A 20,643-nucleotide genomic window follows, 5' to 3' on the forward strand; every position below is an offset into this window, starting at 1 on the left:
GGGAAAAAAGGCAAATTGAGTTCGAGGTTTATTGGACCGTTTGAAATTCTTGACAGAGTTGGGACACTAGCTTATCGTGTAGCCTTACCGCCGAATCTGGCCGGTGTACACAATGTGTTCCATGTCTCAATGCTGAGGAAGTACCTAGCTAATCCTTCGCATGTTTTGAGCTACGAGCCGTTGCAGCTTGCTCCAGATCTATCATATGAGGAAAGACCTGTCCAAATCCTAGACAGACAAGAGCGTAGACTTCGGAACAAGGTGACCAAGCTGGTCAAAGTCCGGTGGCTAAATTAATCAGTGGAAGAGGCCACTTGGGAGACAGAAGCGGATATGAGAAACCGCTACCCAGAACTGTTTGGTAAGATTTAATTTCGAGGACGAAATTTATATAAGTGTGGGAGGAACTGTAGAGCCCAAATTCAGTACATGTATAACCCATGCATTTATTTTATTACTGAAGCATTTATTTAATTTTAAAATGAGTCTTAGTGGTGCATGATTTATTTAAATGTATTTCTTTAAATTATTTACGTTTATGTGATGCACGTTAAAATATTTCTCGAGTTTTATGTTTCAGGCGATTATTCGAGGCGGGATCGAGGAAAAGAGACTGGTGACGATTTTTGGTAATTTTAAAACGTGGTATTTTATTTTAAGTTAAGAATGGGGCATTTATTTAGTTTTAGCATTTTAAAACCTAAGTTATCTATTTAGCTATTTTATGACATAACTTTTAAAAGTTATGTCACTTGTGCAAGTTATTTTAAATTTAGAGATTTTATTAATTAGGGGAGAGTTAGTATTTTAAATTAGCTTGTTAATTATTAATTAAGTAAACTTTTCTCGTAATTAACACTAATCACACGCACACACACACTTTTACACATACTAAACAACGACTAAACACACTCACACTTCACTATTCAGATTTTATTATTTTGAGAGGAGAAAACCTAGGTTTCTAGGAGTCCTTGCAGCCGCCCCCTCCCCTCTCCATCTTCCAGCAGATTTTCGTGTGTTTTCTTCAAGGATTTTAGCGCCACAATCGTCTCGGATCAATCCTCGCGTCATCTCCGCTTCGGTATCGTCGGTTCGGTAAACTTTAACATCATAAGGCACGTATATTCTGTTATTTCTGCATCGATCTCGTCATATTATGCGTTGTGTTGTTATTTATGTGTAAAAATACATGTGTTGTGTGTAGAAGTTTGAGCAATGTCGTTTGGATCAATTTTGAAACAGATTTTGGATCACAAATCATGTTTTTCCTGTCTTTTCAAAAACTGCAATTTTTCCGTCGTGATTCTGAGAAAACTTTCAACACGAAAATTGTAGAACTTTTTGATACCTTCGATTTAATATAAAATTCGAAATATATAGATAAAAATTGAGAGAGTTATGATCATTTTCGTGGGACTGCTCAAACTGCGTTTTCTGAAAAATTATGTTATTGATGTGTTCTTGAAGTTTTATTGTTGCATGCTTCATTGAGATCGACGGGTGATCGTTGCTGCATTTAGGTATATTTAGTATGATGTTGGGTTGGTATTTGGTATGCCGGGTAGTGTCAATAGGCACTTGAATTCATTAGAAGCCGTAGGAAACGATTTGGGATTAATTTCCGTGTTTGTGAGTTGTATTGTGTCGTAGGGTGGATGTCGTTGTTTTGGGGTGGTTGTACGGGTTTGGATTCAAGGTTGTAGTATCCTAGGAGGGGTCTCGGGGTGTCGATTCTTGGTCGGGATGATCGAGTTAGGAGAAATAAGCCTTGAGTATACGATTTTTCCGTTGGTTTACTTTTACCGAGTCTACACGGTCCCCTCGACAGACCCTGGCACGGGGTCCGTGCCCTTGTTTCCTCCTTATTGTCAGTAAACCGAGCCTACACGGACCCTTCGACGGACCCTGACACGGGGTCCGTGCCTTTGTTTCCTTGGAAGTGTCAAATTTGTGAGCCTACACGGACCCCTAGACGGACCCTAGCACGGGGTCCGTGTCCTTACTTCTTTTCGAGCATTTTTTTTACGAACCTACACGAACCCATAACCGGACCCGGGCACGGGGTCCGTGTACTTCATATTTTGGGAAAAAAAATTAGACTTCACCGCAGGTTTTGTTTTGAGGTTTAAGATAATGGTTAGTACGATTATTAAAAGAGGTCAAGTCTCGAGGAAACTAGAATGTCATAAGCTACTTATTCACTTCGGTGGTGAGCTTGAGTACCTAAGTTTAAGTTATGCAAGTTAAGTATTTCAAACTCATGTTAGTATGTTGCAGCAGCGGCCCCCAAAGCGAGATCCAACGAATCTCTCAACGCCAAGTAAGTATGTTCGACGTGCAAAAGAAAATATTTTAAGTTTTGAGGTATGCTAAATGTCTTGTGACCAATTTATGTATGGGATTGGAAAGCGGTAAAGCATGACCAGGGACCAATCCACCCCGTTAAATCATGAATGAGTTTAGATCAGGATTGGAAAGCGTTAAAGCATGAACAGAGACCAATCCACCCGTTAAAGCATGAGTGGGGATCTCATGTATGTGGCAGTGGATCTTCCCTGTCAGCCCAGTACTGTGGTTTATTCTGATCAGGCGATTTATGTTATGGGTCACTTGCTTTGAAACATGCCTCTACGCAAAATGATGAAGTTTAAGTATGTACAAGTATGCAAGCACGTTTAAGAAATTTTTCATGTTATTGCACGTCTATGTATGTACGTATGTTCAAGTTTATTTATGCAAATTCAAGTTCCCGTATGTATGTTCTATTTTAAAGCTGCATGTGATTTTATTACGTATTACTCGTTACTTCCAGTTTATACGTGTTGAGTCTTTAGAGTCACTAGACTTGATCGATGCAGGTGAGGATGACTCGGAGGAGACTAGGAATGGGGACCAAGGAGCTGGCTTGGACTGAGCGGGAGGCTAAACCCGAGGACCGCCATGTTTTAAGCTTTTTGAAATGATCAAAATACTCTGACTTATGTTACTGGTTATGAGATTTTAATCAGATGCTTTTGGTTAACTTTATTTTAGATATTTGGTTGCAACCACTTTTGGAGACGTACAGTTTATTTTAAATCAAAATTGAGAGTTATTTTATAATCAAGAAAATTTAATTTTTCCGCAAATTTTAAGTAGAAAAAAGTACGGTACGTTACATGATTACTTCAAATGTTTATTTTGTACAAGTAGTTAACAAGGGCTTGAGCTTACCTTGAACCATTTCCAAGATTCGTTGCTGCAAGCATCATCGACAGGGGATGGTTTCACCAGTAGTATAGGATGTAACATGAGAATTGATCGGAGCACTTGATGGAAATGAGTGCTGATTGTATGGCCACTACGTATGTAGTCATGACCAACAAGTCGAGTTTTCTTGTGATGAGCCAATATAGACAGAAACATTGTGATCTTCTCTTCAATACGAACATATGTAGAGTCGACTAACCTCCAACATTAGTTAGCAAGTTACACAATCGTGCAAATGCATTCCTATTCATTCGCAAGTTCACCACACATTGAACATCTCCTATTTCAATTATACGGTGCAAATGGTTCATTTGCACATTTATTCTTTGTGTCATGCTGTAGCTGACTGTTGTTGTACGCGTATGGCAAAGTCGTTTCGCATGTAACTTCATTCGTTGTCGTCTCAAGAGTAACATAATCAAGAAGGATTGACACATGATTTGGTGAAGCATCACAAAAAGTAGAATGCGTCTACGCATAATGGTCATCGATTGAAGATACTTCAAAAGAAATTACAGTTTCAAATGTGTTTAAAAATGCATCTACAAATATCCAATACAATTTCATATTGTGTAAACGAAGACAGTACTGTACGGTGGACAACAAAATTTTCTTCTTTCAAGTCTTCTTCCCAAAAACATCAAAATATATTACAAAATAAATTTTAATTCAGTATGAAACGCAGTTCTTTCTTCACTATTACCGAAATCATCGATGTTAAAAAATCGATTATTACACGCACATCTACCAGAGTGTCTTAAGTAATAAGTTGAGAAATTATTATTCAGTTTTGGTTTTCGAGTTTAATGAAATAACATTGATGAAATCGAGTAAGAAGGTCGGCAGAAGAATAATATTACAAAGGAAAGATACAACCGTCAAACATAGATAATACAAACACAAAACAGGACAAGATTGAATTAAACTATGTCAACCCAAAGTAGAAAAAACCAGATTTTTGGCAGAAAACATAAACAGAAAGAAAGGTCATTTACCGACACCGTGAGAGCCTCCTCATATTTATGCAAAATTTCGCAAAGTACATCCCAAAATTTAATCTTAAAAAACTTAATTTCGACAACAGCTTATGCAAATTCAAGTGTGAAACAAAGAATTTAAACACTAAAATAACCTGATTTCCGAAGATTTCAACGCAGACAGAAAATACCTAAGCCACACTCATTTCTCCCTTCGTACGTTGTTGTTTAGTTGGGCGAAGACTCTTTTGTTGGGCTTCTGGGGTGGATGAAAGGGTATTGTAGGAAAATGCACGTTTGATACAAAGCAGGACTATTAATAATGGAGTGTGGCATGGGTTTATTTTAACCAGGCTAGTACACTATAGTCCATTGGACAGTAGATTGGGTGGATTTAATTAAAAATGAATCAAACAGTGGATAATGATGAAAAAAATAACACAAACCTACTTAATCAAGGCTACCAAACGCTGCGTAAAATGATAAGTTTATCCCTTAAATAATCATCTCTAAAAAAATGAACTCTTCATTCTTTTAAAAAAATCTTGTAAGGTAACAGGATTTTCCTGACCTGGATGGTGGCCTAGTCTACCGTGAAAGGGCATGGGCTGAAAGGCACCCACTTGAGCTTATCTCACATCCATTTTTTAATTTTAAAAAAAAAATCTTTTTTAAAAATTTTAACCAACGGTTTTTTTATTATGGTTTAAATTAAACAAAATTTGAGCATATATGAACTCATTACAAAAAAAAATTCCTAAATTAGTATTTTACATAGTTCACAACATCTAGTTTATATGTTGTTTTTAGTGAATACAAGTGTTTTTTTCATGTTGTACTCCTTCATTTCAAAATTATAATAAAGTTTTATTTCAAATAAATTGTATTTGTTAGATAAGATGTAATAAATATAAATAAAAATAAAAAAATATTATTATTTATTTTTAAATAATAATATTTTTATGTAAATAAAATTGAAAATATATTTATTTCTGTAAAATAAGAATAAAAATGAATGACATAAATAATGAGTGTTAATGTTAAAATGAATGTGAGAGAATGAAGATGTTAACATAATATATATGTGACATGTTGACGTTATAACTCTCGTCAATGTAGATGCTCTTACAACTCACGTGACACAACAAAAAATATTTGAGCGACAACTTTTAATTATATTCTTTTCGGAAAAAAATGTTGCCATCACTTCATTCATAACATATTGGTACAATGATGATGCGATTTTCCACATTTTATAATTATATCCAATGATTGTTGGAATCAATAATCAAACATTGAATAAAAGAGTGGAATTCATGCGAAGATCATAGGATGCAGCGATGACCGCAACATTGGATGTGACATACCTATTTTTTATTTTTTATTTTTAACAAAGTAATTAACGTTTTATTTTAATATCTTAAAAAAAACTCTTTTAATTTAAAATTATCAAAAAACAGTAATTTATTCTACGATATATCATTTCGATAACGTTTATTTTATGTATTTAGACATATATATTAATCTAATTTAAAATTTACCCAAAAATATATATGTACTTCAAAAATCGATGAAGTTCAGCAACTAAAATTTTGAATTTTAAAAAAAGTTCATATAGGGCTGGCCATAATTAGGACTTGAGATTCGAGTTGAGACTTTCTTAATATGTGTTGGGTGGATAAATCATGATCGTTTGAATGGGTAGCTGTAATTTAACCAATCAACATATATACCATGTATTGAGTGGATGAAGACACTACCCACGAGATAGCACGAAGAAAACCCCCTTGAATAATTGATTAACCATAACAACAATACCTTAACTCCGAAAAACCTATTTATCCACCATTGAGCTAATCGATTAACCATAGCCCAGTATGAATTCGAAACAACACAACTGTCGTACCTGAATATTTGTCGTTGACCCAGGTTCGGCGACAGCATTTATTGTATATCCTCTCTCCTTTCAATTACATTCATACGCAGTTGGTATAAGATTTGAACCGATTTATGAGTATATATTGTATGCATAAGATCTCTTTCTTGAACACAATCCAAATTATTTGTATAATGTAGTTGACATGCCTTGCAGTCTTGAATCTTGAATCCAATGCTCGCATCTAGGGAAAATGTAGTATCTGAAATTATCAAGAAGGAAAAAATGCGACTGATGCATTAGAAGGGACATGGCAATTTTTTTATCCTAAATTTAATTAGAATATAATAGGTACCATGGCTACAATGTAGATATCATGTTACCACGGAGAGAGAGAGATTCCGTGGCTTAAGCGGCAAACAATCTTTATGCAAGCTTACAAAGACCATTTTTTACACGGTATGCTTGGGATAAAGTAGGAAACAAACTTGTTTGATGATGTTCGAGCACATCATTTTTCATGGCTAAGAGGATTTCAAACTGTCCATGAAGTATCAAAGGAGTTCCAGACAATTACGATGGATGGTTAAGCTATTCAGATCAATTGGTTCATGCATGATGCAAGTTGGAGCGGTGGTGGAATTGTAGTATCAAAGCATCTCATCTACTCCCATTTTCATTCTCTATGACTGATAATATCAACCACTACAATTACAGTTACAGATAAGACTTTCATAAGCTAACTCTGGATAACCTAGCCAAAAAAAAAAAAAATCGTCCTTAGGGCAACGATTCGGAGTCAAGTCCCTACAAGACAACCACTGCTCGATGTGTCTACCATGTCATAGAGGCATACTAAGTTTAATAGAAGAGTAACTATAGAAAGATCATGATGACGAATATTGCTCAAGTTTTTTGTCACGACATAATAAATAAGGTAGCTCTTATGAATAAACTCAGAAAACAGACACTAAATTTCATAGCAAAGGGCGCATAACCAGGATTCATACAAAACCCTCGCTTCGAAATTAAGACAGCATTTCCAAATGATGAATTTAAGCGCATCTGCTACAGATTTTCCTGTCTGGATATCCATTTTTTTTATTTTGAGAATAGCAGATCGCTGTGGGCAAATCTTGTCAAACTTCTCAATTATAACAAGAATCTGAAATGGATATTCATAACTGGGTAAGGATGTGGGCAGATGCATGGATCTTACAACCCAACGTGTCGAGAAACATCCAAAGCGAATGGAATATTGAAATATAATTCTAAAGATTCGGAAAGTTAAGAAGACTTACCTCAGATAAAATCACTCTTCATCCATTAATCAACGAGATTTCAGTCAGATGGCATATAACGGTATGCTACCAAATTTCCTACAGCACGTTCAGGATCAATAAATGAATAAACCGAACATGTTGTGATTACACTGTCAGTAATTCGATATCACAATGAATTAAACAAAAGCTTAAAAATCGCATCATAAGAAAACTTGGACCAAAAGCGTCTTGATGATAAGAAAGAGAAAAGATTTCTGTAAATTGTTCAAAGTAAATGACTATCATAAATATAATCTGTCCTTGTTTCAAAAGCGTAAACGGAAAATGATGAAGTTGAAAAAAAAACACCCAACTTTATACCATAGTCCATAAGAACAATATATCACTTGAAACAACATTTATTGATGCATAAAAATAGAACACTGATGACGACACAAAATCATAAATACAAATTAGGATGATCATAGAAGTTGGGGAAAAAAGATTCATACCTGAAAAATTCTGTGATATGTTCAAATTCTAATCACCTCAAATGCAAGTCACTAAGAAAATCGGAGAGTCTGAAAACATCATAATTCGTAAATAACACACAAATTACTATACGGAAAATGTTTTAACAAAATTTGGTAAACATTATTGAAAAAATAATTGGACAAATGTGACCTAATATCTTTAACAATAACTGTATTCCCATCTTCATCCCCAAGATGGCGAAGAACCACTTCCTCAATTGTACCATCTCGATAGGCATGCTGTAAAAATGGAATCCATATGAAAAATCGCTAAACTTAGGGATACATAAAAGATTCGCATGCATATTGGAATGAAGCACTTAGTGGTAAAATAATTGTAGTAATAAATAAACATGGATCGGAAAAAGAATAGAGCTTTTAAGTTAACTGCCATCGTCATAAATGTAAATACCTATATCACTTCAGCAATTTGTGCCACTTACACGTTTGGTGTCTTTTGTTGTTGCGAACTAATATTTATTCTAGCACCAACAATTTAAATATTGACATGACAGCCCCAAATTTTAACTCACGGCTATTGTGCGAAGGAGCAAACAAGAAAGTCAGTAACATAATGTTGCATCGATTCCTCGAATAACACCTTGACCAAGCTAATGTCCAAGGTAGCTGATACTCATCAATACACTAAACTTGTCAGCATTATTTCACTCTTAATTCCAATTATTATTAGTAATAAATGTGTGAAATATAAATTGCAACCAAGACGTAACTTACAAAGCCCCAACAAATCCTCAATCACATGTGAAGCCATAGCATAGCATGTCATCAATAATTTGGTGCAAACATCACAACTAACTCCCACAATTAAATGCGAAATAAATGCAACTCAAGATCTGGAACTTAACAAATCCATAAATATATCAGAAGCAGAACAAAGCTAGTATGGAGCACTTTGATATCGTCAGAGAAATAGTCCAGCATCAGGCCCCAATATCAGTACTTCATTTATTCTCAAGACACAAATTTATACTCATGAAATACTATGGTACACAGGTTTACACTGCAAAATTCTGCTGAATATTAAGTACTGGATCACATTTTTCGCAACTAAATCAAATATAACAGCTGAAGGAGCATTATTTTCATTAATAGTCACTCGCGTCAATTATCCCGCAGGAAAGGTAACATCATTGTCATCTCTGCCACTATATTGTTTAAAGCTTCGATAGTATCATTATCCAATTCCTCATTTTCTATTGGAATGTTGGGCCCGGAAAATTGCTCAAGTAAGCCATTCATAGCTAAGGTGTCAGAGCTCAATGGAGCTTCATCTATGTCCCGAATTCTTGATCTGTTTAAATAAGGTTCAAATGTAGCATCCCATAAAAATGAGCCAGGCTTGACAGTATGCTGGAACATAACAAACTGATTCGTCAATGGAATAATAAGCAACCAAGTTTACAATAAGAAAAGGAAAGTGCACTAAAGGAACATAACTTTTAAAACATTGATCAGATTCAAATTAGTTAAGTCTTTGATATAGACGAAGAGAAGATACAAAGAAATCTTTGTAGCAAAATAACATCAATATAAACTTGAAAGTCAGATATCTAATCATGAATTGAGCACTTCAATTCTTGATATAGGAATCCAAAACCAAGCTTGCTGCCCAATCCTTGGAATAAATCATCACAATTATTAAGAAATTACTTGAAAAATTTCTGAAAACAATTGTAGTTCCTTAGAAATATTTCATAAAGTAAAGCACAAAGAAAAATGGTTTGAAGTCTGGATTGTAAAATCTAATCTCAGCCTCTATTAAAGGCTGTTTGACTGCTCAACATAATATTTAATAACAATTCAACTTTCTATCACTTCTTAAGAAGCTACTGAGATCTCAATAACTTCAAAACAATTTCTTCTCACTTTTCCTAAATGAGAATCAAATCTGAATAACCAAATCCTCTCCACATGACTCAGTCTCAAACCCAGGACAAAAAATCAAGTAACATATTGCATTGAATGTTCAGCAAATCAAGTAACATATTGCATTGAATGTTCAGCATTGAGTTAACAAATGGCTACAAAAGAATTATTTTGAATTTCAAATAAGCATATTGGAGAAAAGATTTCACCAATATGAAACATATATCATTATCACCACAGAATGAAGAATCCATAGGTCATATCACTTGAATACAACTAAAAAATTAGGTACTTTACTCACAAAGATTTCCACAATGTGCAAGGAAATAAACCAGCAACCATATGTAATCAAAATTTCAGTTCCCAACAAGAAATCGATCAAACAAATTTAGGACAACAAGCAAGAAGTAGAATAAAGATACAGAAACAACAATACTCCCTTCGTATCAGATGCGGCAATACCTCTGCATTGTAAAAAATTATATTCTCAACAGCATTTTAACGGAGAATCTAAAGATGTAATCATTTAGATGGATATACCACAAATAAAGCAACAAATTTAGAACAGTTTCATTAAATGCTGAAAACAAAACCTCGGCATGGGAGAGCAGCAACCAAATCATAATCATTAAAGATCCAAGAAGCACTAAAGTACACAAGAGTCACGGGACTTAAACTCAAACGGCAACCATCATCCACCTAATTGAAGTTAGGTGTATTAGAAAGTATGATTCAATATTTTAGATTCTAAGAAAAGCATGTCATCACGCATCTGACATGAACTTTACAAACCAATAAATAATTATAACTAGCGCATCGACAGTCTGTTTTGTAATAATTTTATTTATATTCAAATATGGGTAATAACATAATTATGAAAATCAATGAGAGGTCATACTGCAACTTGAAATATTAAAATGAAAACAAAAACAAACAAAAAAAACCAGACCCAGACACCAAATTTGTCTCTATTATCCAGATTCTTAATAATAATCATAGATAATAATAATAATAAGGAAAAATATTTATTATTGTGCAATCAAATATTGGCATAAACTAAAGGTAAGCCAACTGCATTAAAAGCATCCTTCCCATGGTACTTTTCTCAAACACAAAAAGGAAACACCAACCAGATCAGTTCCAAATATTGACCTGCACTTATTTTAAGACAGCAAAATATTTTTCAGTCCTGAGGAAACTTAAGTAGCTGAAAACAAAGCCATATCCACAACAGCCAGTTGCATATCTCATAAAAAAACAACAACTTAGATTATAACAAATATGCCAGCTTTAAATGAGTTTCCTTCTTTATTTCCTGCCCAGGACCTGGAAAATGAACATTGGGAAGCTTCAATGAACAGTCACAGCCTCAATTGGCTGAGCCTGTATATCTTCTTAAGCATCATATATCACGACAAAAGAACCTAAATACCACCCTCTTAACAATTACATATTAAATCCTTAGAAAATCAATATATGCTATTTTCAAGCAATGGCCCATAAAAACTTTTAGGAAAGGAAAAACTAAAGGAAGTTGAAATAAGGTTCGGAGGATTTAGATTTACCATGGCAACCATTAATAAGCAGTGATCCAACAAGGACAATCAAATGGATTGGTCTAACAGGTAGTTTTTTAAGGAGACCATACATACCTTGTAGAAGCAACTTGTCCCAAATGGGCAGGTTCCATTACCAAAGTCGAAATGCTTGCACTCAATGGACCTGGAAGATAAGTACTTGTTAATGAGAGAAGGAGAGGGATAAAGGAGAGCGATAGAAGGAAATGAGGGGAGCTTTACTTGAGTTTTTTCTGGTAGCTATCGACAATCTCCAGCTTTTCCTCTTTTGAGGAATACCAAATGACACTAGGAATGACATAGTATGAAAGTTTTCGACATATAGGGCAAGCTCTTAGAGCAGCATTAACATCCAAACCAGATGCCGGAGAACTACCACGCCAATTCCTGATGCATGATATACAGAATGGATGATCACACTCTGATAATATTCCAAATTTTCTTTCTGCAGATATAGGCTTTGCGAGGACACGCTCAAGACACACACTGCACTCTATTTCTTGACTATGCCTCAATGCTTCCAAGTGTTTTTGCATTTTCTCACATGTTTTCATATGTTCCTCGCTTTCTTGTGGCCTGTAAGGATGCAAGCACTGCTTCCCACAGGTAGGACATGGGTCACCATGCATGTGAGGACATTTATTCCCACGAGGACAAGCACCAGCAGCAGCAAACGAGCAGATTGATTGGTCAGCAGGATCAACGCTCTTCGGAGATCTAGCTTCTTGACCACTCTCTGGTAAATCTTGATGCCCCAACTTTTCCCCCCACGCTGGTCTAGGTGGAGGATGGAAAGATCCATTAGCAGCTGAATGTTCAGTAATTACAGCTGGGGAACCATAAGCATAATATCCGGAAGTTCCGGAAGGCTGCACCACGGAGAAGGAAAGCTCTGCTGAAGTAGATGGAACTGAAGAATGTAACCTTGAAGGTTTGACATGTTCATATCTACATCTACTGCCATAAGCACACATTCCTTTCTGGTAGAAGGTACATATCTGGGATAACATAAAAAAAGTGGATAACACCATACCATAGACAACTACTTTTAAGCCCCAGCAGGTTAACAGAAAGTTACATTATTCGGAGGCGCGTTCCAATCATGTGAAAACTCACAATGTTCCCCTTTAAAACATGCCCCATGAGCAAAGAATTTGCACTGAACCCTGAAAAAGTCAAAAGGAGAAAACATGTCAATTTATTCCGTTCACACCTGTCCATAAACCACTGATATATTGTTTAACAGATTAAGGTGCTGTAAAACCGACAACCATGAGCATGTTGAGATAGGCATCAAAGACCAGGTCACACTAAGGTGTAAGGGTGCCCCAAATCCTAGGCCAAGTGAAAACACATGCATCATCTAGCCAAGACACACATATGTGTATCCATTCATGTTTTCTTTGCAATAATTGTTGTGAGATGACAAACAAACAAACAAAATAAATAATAAATCTCCCCGAGAGTAAAACTAAAGAAATATAATTTGTTGGGATGATATTTTACTAAATATTAAAGAATTTTTATGCACTAAACTCCAGTAAAAAAATTACAGAATTCAATCTATAAGACAACTGAGTTGAGGTCTTCCAAAAGAACTATGCAACCATAATTTAATTTCTTGTTATGAGCAACACGAGAGTATATAATATAAGTGATAAACAACCTATAGCCGAAATAATCTTGATTCAAAACCATGGTATTTTGCAACAAATGTATGAAACTTCAACTCTTCGGCAGCAAAAATTCCAAACATGGGCCCCATCTCTTAAACACTTGAGTAGCGCTTGACTTAGAGCAGTTACAAAAATGGGTAATAATAAAATAATGAGAAAAAAATTAAATATACATTAGAGAAGAAAAAAGACTATCCAAATACCACCTGTGAAAAATTAAAAGACAATTAACCAGCCAAGTCATGTAAGTAAAGAATGTTCTGATAAAACCAATTCTTGAACAGCATTTCACAATCCTCTCCCCTTCTGTGATGGGATAATAAATTTAAGCAGTTAATCACAGAAAGTCGACAACTCGTCCAATTGAAAACAAAGGCCCATAACTGATTATGCTTCAAATCTTTTTATACTGCCCCAACATCTTTAATCTGACCCAACTCCATCCTAAATAAGTTATAAAAAAGAACACGGATAGAGATTGTCAAAAATAAATTCCAACGCCAGAATCAAGGCAAGATAGATATCCCAAAACCACTGATTGGCACAAAATAGAAGCTCGGATCGTATGCCTCGGGGAAAAAACACAAATCAACTAATATTTCGGCACCGCATAAAAACTCACTAGTAAAATCGAATTGTTCCAAAATCATTTATCACCTTGACATGGCGTTGTATCAAATCCGCTCAAGTAAATTTGCTTCTGCCACTCAAGAAATGCAAAATTGGGGAGCGAATTTAGGGTAATTTGCGATTCGAGCTTCTGTCCACCAGTATTATCTGATGATGATGTCAGAATTGCAACGGCTTCTATATATTATAATCATATAAAAGGTTTGGCCATGCAACCGCGCTTCATGGTATTTGGTGAAGTAAGTAATATTCTTTTTAAGGGTAAATTGTGCATCATACACTTTAAAAAAGAACTTTGGTTCTAGTATCTGGAAAGAGAAAAATTTTAAATATATGCCAAAAATACTCTTGTCTCCTATTTGTTTTAATTGATCCCCGCGCTTCACAAAATGGTATCAGAGCTTAAGGTTAATTTATTTCAAACACAGATTTTATTATTACTAGTAACTAATTGTATGAGAAGGAGAATTTTGAAAAGATTATGAATCCGAACTTAGGTTCGAGAAAAATAATTTACAAGATTTATTCCAATATTTTGGAATATACACAAGTTAATCTAACTATTGTTAGATATCAAGAACAGAAAGGGAAGCATCAGCACCCTCAAGTTAAATTCTCAGGTAAACTTATGATTCAAGCAAATAAGTTTCTGAAAATTGTACCAGACTCCTCTAAGCTCTCCTTAGATCTTAGAGAAATCCAGAAAACAGTACAAAATTATGGCAACATACTATATTTTGTACCTCAACGAGTTGAAGAAATCCTTAAAAACCAGGAAGAAATTCTTGGAATATTAAAGGATATTCAAATAAGAATACAGAGACTAGAACAACAATCAGGTTCTAGTAAAAGGACTTCAGGAGGATGGTTACCACCATCATTTGGTATTGAACCCTTGTTACATCAACAAGGAAAGGCCAGAGTGGTGTCAAAACTTTTGACTGAAGAAGAAAAGATGATCAATCTAATCAAGTCTGTCTCAGAAAAGAAATTGATCTGATGACAACTTTAGAAAGGATTGGTTTGGAAGATCTACAAGAGCTTGCGGAATCTTTCGCAAATCTCAAAGTGGTAGATCTAAAGATGAACACACCAGGAGGTGAAGTACCTGCTATAACCTGGTCATCTACTCAGGAACCACCAAGGGAAAGTGTGGGATCTCATAATATAAACATGAGAGAATCTCAATCTGATTTCCATACTGGTGGAGGTTCACACCCAGCAGGGACAAGGACAAGGAGAAGTCAAATTCCCTTGCACCAAACACTCTACGGGAAGATTGTTTTAGATCCTATACATCCTTATGGGGTTATGCTTAACCTTGATGTATTAGATTTCAAAAACAGAGAAGATCTCATAGATGATTGGACATCTGCTATGAGAATCGCAGCAGGTACACTTGATCTCAACAAAGAAGGATTCATTAAACTTTTAGAAATGAGTCTTATGGGATCAGTGAAAATTGCTTGTGACATGACTTCATCATAAATGAAAGAGTCAGTCCTGGCCGGAGAATCTCTGAGCGAGATAGCCGGAAAAATGGCTACCCTATTTAAAGCACAATTTATAGGGGTAGACTATTTTAACAGTCAAGATACAGAGAAGATGAAGAAATATACTCAGGCTCTCTATAGTCTTGAATTACACGATATATGTTTAGTAGATGAATACATCATGTTATTCACTAAATATCGATGGAATTCAGGAGTCGAAGAAGATATAGCTATGCAGCTTTTCTTCGCAAAAATGCCAAGCCCTTGGAGAGAAATGCTCATAAGGGAATACGTACCTGGTAATCCAGATACGCTGGCAAGAAGAGCCTCTTTCCTCAAAGGAAAGTTGGCAGAATGGTGACATATGGCAGCATTACAAAAGAATTACAAACGCTTAAGGGGTATAAACAAAAGAACTCCCTTGTGTTGTAAGGAAAATGATCTTCCAACAATTATTGGAAGTAAACCACAGAAGCATAAGGGGAAAAGTTTTAGGACTCATCCTTATGCACGAAGTGGAAGAAGTTCTTGGAAACCAAGAACTGTATGGTCTAGACAGAAAGCCAGATCTTATAAATCTGGACAAAGAAGCGGACCATCGAGGAGTAGGATATCATCCCAAGCATCGAGTACATCTCGAAGCACTGGAAGAACACCTACGAAGAAAACTTTCAGAAGAGCTCATACGCGAGCCAATGAAAGTTTCAAGGATTGCAATTGCTGGACATGTGGAGCAAGAGGTCATATTTCGACCAACTGTCCAGAAAATGAAAAAAGAGGTATTAAACATTTCGATCCTACCCCGGATATTGAAGAAGCAGTTTATTACCAAGATCTTATTCAAGTATACCGATTTGAGGACATTGCCTCAGATGAAAGTATATATGAAGAAGAAGAAGTTCTAAGTCAAGGAGAATCTGATGGAACTGAATCGGGATCTGACTGAGGACGAGGTGTTTCGACACGAAACACATGAAGATTTGTCTGGATTTTTTAGCCAGACAACAATCTCTAATATGGTCCAAAGGATCATGAGAGAAAATCCTAGCTTACAGAGATATCAAAGATTCTCTGCATAATAGGTAGAAAAGTTCTTAGGAAGTCTTGGCCTAAGAAACAGAAAGCATCATCTCATCTATAAAGTTTCCAGAAGGGAAATGGCAATCCCAATGGAACTTACAGGAAATAGAATGAAGATGCAGTTAATTCCTTCTGAAGAAATTAAGGAGGAATTACAAAAACTCAAGATAGAAGTAGCAAGGACTATGTCTTGGATTCATATTGGAGCAATCCAAATTATGATAAAGGCTACTTTCAAAGAAGGAATAGATTCGCCTATTGATATTGCTATATGCGATAAAAGAATGGGGAATCTTCAAGATTCAGTACCGGGGACAATCTGAGGAAATCTCTGTGCAGGAAAGATTGTGGGAGTAATCTATCCAAGAATAGCCTACAACCTGGCAGATCAAGATTTCAGCCGAGCCTTGACGTTACATCAGAATTTCAAGGAAAAAAGGCTGATGAAAGAAGGTAATAGACCATATTCTATTACTTATCAGATTTCATATGCTCTATCTAATACACATCATTCTGAGTTGTTTATTAGAAATGAGTTCATTGAAATACCTGAGATATTTGGAAGAGTTGCTCAGGCAATTTATCCGGAAAGAGTTGAGTTTCCTTTAATACAGAAAACAGATATCCAAATACAAGACAAACCGATTCTACAAAGGAATCAAAGTCTTAGATTGGAGTCAAGAAGACTATCTTTTCAAGGAGATAGAATTACGAGTTACAGTTGGGAAAAACACCTGTTATAGAAACCCAACAGGAGACGAAAAGTTTTTCTACGATAGGAAAACTTAGGTGCCCAGAAGAGTGGAAGGAAGTTGGAATAGTATTTGATATTACAAAGCAAAGGAATCAATTTCCTTGTAATTCAATATACTATTTAGAACAACCGATGATAGGAACTTACCAAGGACTGATTAATATCGGAGAATTGGCAGTTCATATTCATGGAATTCCAGGGAAAGAATCAGATAGACTGATTCTTGGACTAGAGTTTCTCGAGGAACACAAACCTTGGAAACGTCTAGAGATGGAATGGAGTTTATGGCAAATGATAAGATGTTGAAAATCCAATGACCACAAGCCCATTCTCCATATACATTCCAATAGGAATGTTGTATGAACAATATAAGGCAGAATATTTTGCTGCTTATATTGATTCAGGTGCTGGAATATGTACAGCAAAACGAGAAGTTTTTCCAAATTATTTGGAAGAATAATTACCAAAGATTGCTGGAAGAGATTTTTTCAGAAGAATCTTAATCTTATGTAAAGGGATTAAGATGACAGAAATAATGATTGGCGGTGCGGGGCAAATACGTTGGTACAAGATAAAGACACCACCAATTTATTTTCATGATACAGGAGCTGACATATTGTTAGGAAATAATTTCCTACAAATGTTCAAGTCCTATACTCAAGAAAATGAGACTAGATGATTAGTGTTCACAACGCCATGTGATCACAAAATCATAGTCCAGAGACTACGGGAGGCATTTTACAGAAAATTACAAATCCAGTTTCGCAGCAAGCGTGGTGATTCAGGAAAACTTCTGAACCCAAAAATGAAGGATTCAAGACGGTTTGGAGAAAAAATGCTCCAGTTAAGAGCATATAAAAAACTAGAACCAGAAGATATAGAATGCCTTAAGATAACTCTACAGACGAATGAAGTAGAGTTTGAAGCTAAGGTATCACTGGAAGATGTCAAGAAAATGATCAAATAAAATTACAATGAAGATCCCTTGGCATGGTGGGACAGAAATCAACTCAAAGCCTGTCTTAAAATTAAGGAAGGCAAAGAGTATGAATTTGTCCGTTGCAAGCCTATCCCAATGAATATCATTGATCAAAGGGATATGCAGATTATAATCAAGGAACATTTGGACCTTGGTTTAATCAAAGCAGGAATGTCACCATATAGCAGTCCAGGTTTTCTGGTAAGAAATCATGGTGAGATAAAACGAGGTAAACCCAGATTAGTTATTAATTATCAAGAAATTAATAAAATTCTGGAGTTTGATGGGTATTTTATACCTAGTAGAGAACACTTGATTAGTTGCATACGCAACACCAAGATATTCTCTAAGTTTGATTGCAAGTCCGGATTTTATCAAATACGGATGCAGGAAGAAAGCAAGAAATTCACAGCTTTCTCCACACCTCAAGGACATTATATTTGGGAAGTGTTACCAATGGGATTGGCCAATTCACTCCAGATATTTCAAAGAAAAATGGATAATCTTTTTAAAGATTATTTTAAATTTATGTTTGTTTATATTGATGATGTTTTAATAGCATCCAAAGATATGAATGAACATGTTAAGCATTTGGAGATTTTCTCTAAAGTTTGCAAGAAAGAAGGACTGGTTTTATCTGAAAAGAAAGCAGTCATTGCTACTAGGAAGATTGAATTCCTCGGAATTGAAATCGATGAATCAGGAATAATTCTGCAAGAACACATAGTGGAAAAAGTGCAGAATTTTCCAGAAAATCTCAAAGACAAGAAGCAACTTCAAAGTTTCTTAGGAGTTGTTAATTTTGTTGGGATGTTTATTAAAAATCTAGCAAAACACAGGAAGGTGTTCAGTCCATTATTGAAAAAAGATCCAAGATTTATATGGACAAAAGAACACACGGAAGAACTTATCCATTTAAAGGAGGTTTGTAAAAATCTTCCAAAAATGGCTATTCCTCAAGACGAAGATGATCTGGTACTGTATATCGATGCTAGTGATCATTGGTGGGCAGCAGTTCTTACTAAGCTCACACCAGATGGAGAACAACCATGCAGATACTGCAGTGGATTATTCTCAGATGCAGAAGCCATTAGATGGCATATCAATGAGAAGGAATTTTATGCAGTAAAAAGGGCTTTTGAAAAATGGCCATTATTCTTATTTGCAAAGAAATTCACTTTGAAAGTTGACAACACACAAGTTAAAGCTTTTTTAAGGAATATAATTGAGTCTAAACCTGAGAAGGCTAGATTATTACGATAGCAAGCACTATGTCATAATTATATTTTTGATATTGTGATAAAAAAATCTCATGAAAATATTCTTGCAGATTTTTTAACAAGAGATGAACATCATTGACATTGATGCTATTATCAAGATGCAGAGGCATTTGAGGGAACACCTTGAAATGCTTCAAACCGGGTTCAACAAGTTGGCCGTTAACGCAGAAGTTGCGGGAAGGCTACAACAAGCCGATAAGAGAATTGTCTCTGATCGAATTACAGGTTGTTTACAGGCATATACTCAGTTATGGTCTGTAATGCAAAGGCCTATCCTCCAAGGCATTGAGAAGCCATTGGTTTCCCAAATGGAGAGTTTTCGAGTACAGGACTATATACCTGTAGCGGGGGATTCAAATACCCCTTGCACAAGTTTTAAGTCGGGATCATCACCAGATGAATCGGCTGAAACAAAAATTGAGACTCCTGATCCTTATCTTGAGTCTTCAAGTCAACCCTTCACCTCAGGGATTGAAGAGGGAGAGATCAACCTTAGGCCTCGTATTGACAAAGGCAAAACTAAGGTTGGTACTAACGAAGCAACAATTTCTCCATTTCAGGTTTATCAACAGAATTGGGAGAAATTAAAAACAAGAATTGGCATTAACCCAGCTACCAATAGGGTTGATGTTTCAGGAAAATATCCCAGGGTATGGATGAAACCAAATTCATATCCAAAGGAGGTCAAAGCATGGTATGAATTCGGGGCTCTTGCCTCAGTTTATACTACATCACCAAGCTTTCCGGAAATTTCAGGATTACCAAAATGGATCCAGGAAGTTGTTCATGAAACTTGGGCGAATAATGATTATTTGTCCAGAGGAGATGTTTTGGAGCTATACTTTTTCAGTGCAGCACCAGAACCAACAGTGAAAGGTTCTCACGAAGCCTTTCATTTCATAGAGTTAAGGAGGCCAGATACAAATGTTCAAAAATTTATTAAGGATCCTCCAACAGAAGAAACACCCCTGGTTGCTTCAATTACTGAAGATGGCATTTCTACCAGAAGAGCTTGGGGTCTATGGGTCTGTCTCACTGAGATGGACAAAGTCAAGTTCCCGTTCAAATTTTATAATCATTCAGTGAACGGATCATTCCTGTTAAACACTATGACAGGAAAAACAACAATTTTTGCAAAAGATTTATTCGAGAAAAAGAGAAATCTTTTGTGGAACAGCAAGCTGCCGGCAAGTAAAGAAACTCGTTGGAAATTCTGTAACATGGCACATGTAGGAAGATGGTCAGAGAACATCTGCCTTGAATGCCAAAACCAGAAGGAACTTGAATTCGGTAAAGGATTCAAACCGAGATCTGATCGGAAACACTTTACCGACACAAGCACAAGTGGGGATGGACCACCTTCACGTTTTCCTCGAGGACAACGAAA

General features: G+C 35.7%; 2 protein-coding genes across 8 annotated transcripts in view; both read right to left on the bottom strand.

Annotated features, from left to right (window-relative positions):
- Window positions 1-6,124: 6,124 nt before the first annotated feature.
- On the bottom strand, window positions 6,125-13,858 carry LOC142531119 (putative RING-type E3 ubiquitin transferase C3H69). Of its 7 annotated transcripts, none has more exons than XR_012816213.1 (8): window positions 13,698-13,858; window positions 12,443-12,530; window positions 11,587-12,362; window positions 11,440-11,509; window positions 8,052-8,140; window positions 7,880-7,948; window positions 7,407-7,484; window positions 6,126-6,367 (listed from the first exon to the last, which is right to left on the bottom strand). XR_012816213.1 is itself a non-coding variant. In XM_075637161.1 (7 exons), the coding sequence occupies exons 1-6, from the start codon at window positions 13,703-13,705 to the stop codon at window positions 7,912-7,914; spliced, it is 1,068 nt and encodes a 355-aa protein (XP_075493276.1). In that variant the 5' UTR covers window positions 13,706-13,858; the 3' UTR covers window positions 6,591-7,484; window positions 7,880-7,911. The 7 variants fall into 7 exon arrangements, 2 of the variants coding, with proteins under 2 accessions (XP_075493276.1, XP_075493274.1); XR_012816214.1 differs by lacking the exon at window positions 6,126-6,367 and adding an exon at window positions 6,591-7,270; XR_012816212.1 differs by having other exon boundaries at window positions 6,125-6,367; window positions 7,104-7,484; window positions 7,880-8,140.
- The window catches only part of LOC142531118 (putative RING-type E3 ubiquitin transferase C3H69), a 62,567-nt gene continuing 50,789 nt past the window's right edge, over window positions 8,866-20,643 (bottom strand). The window contains exon 6 of the mRNA XM_075637153.1: window positions 8,866-8,931. The gene's annotated coding sequence lies outside the window, so the exon portion shown is untranslated. The remainder of the gene's footprint in view (window positions 8,932-20,643) is intronic.

Source organism: Primulina tabacum, chromosome 17 (genome assembly GCF_025594145.1).
Source record: "Primulina tabacum isolate GXHZ01 chromosome 17, ASM2559414v2, whole genome shotgun sequence".
Taxonomy (NCBI): Eukaryota; Viridiplantae; Streptophyta; class Magnoliopsida; order Lamiales; family Gesneriaceae; genus Primulina; species Primulina tabacum.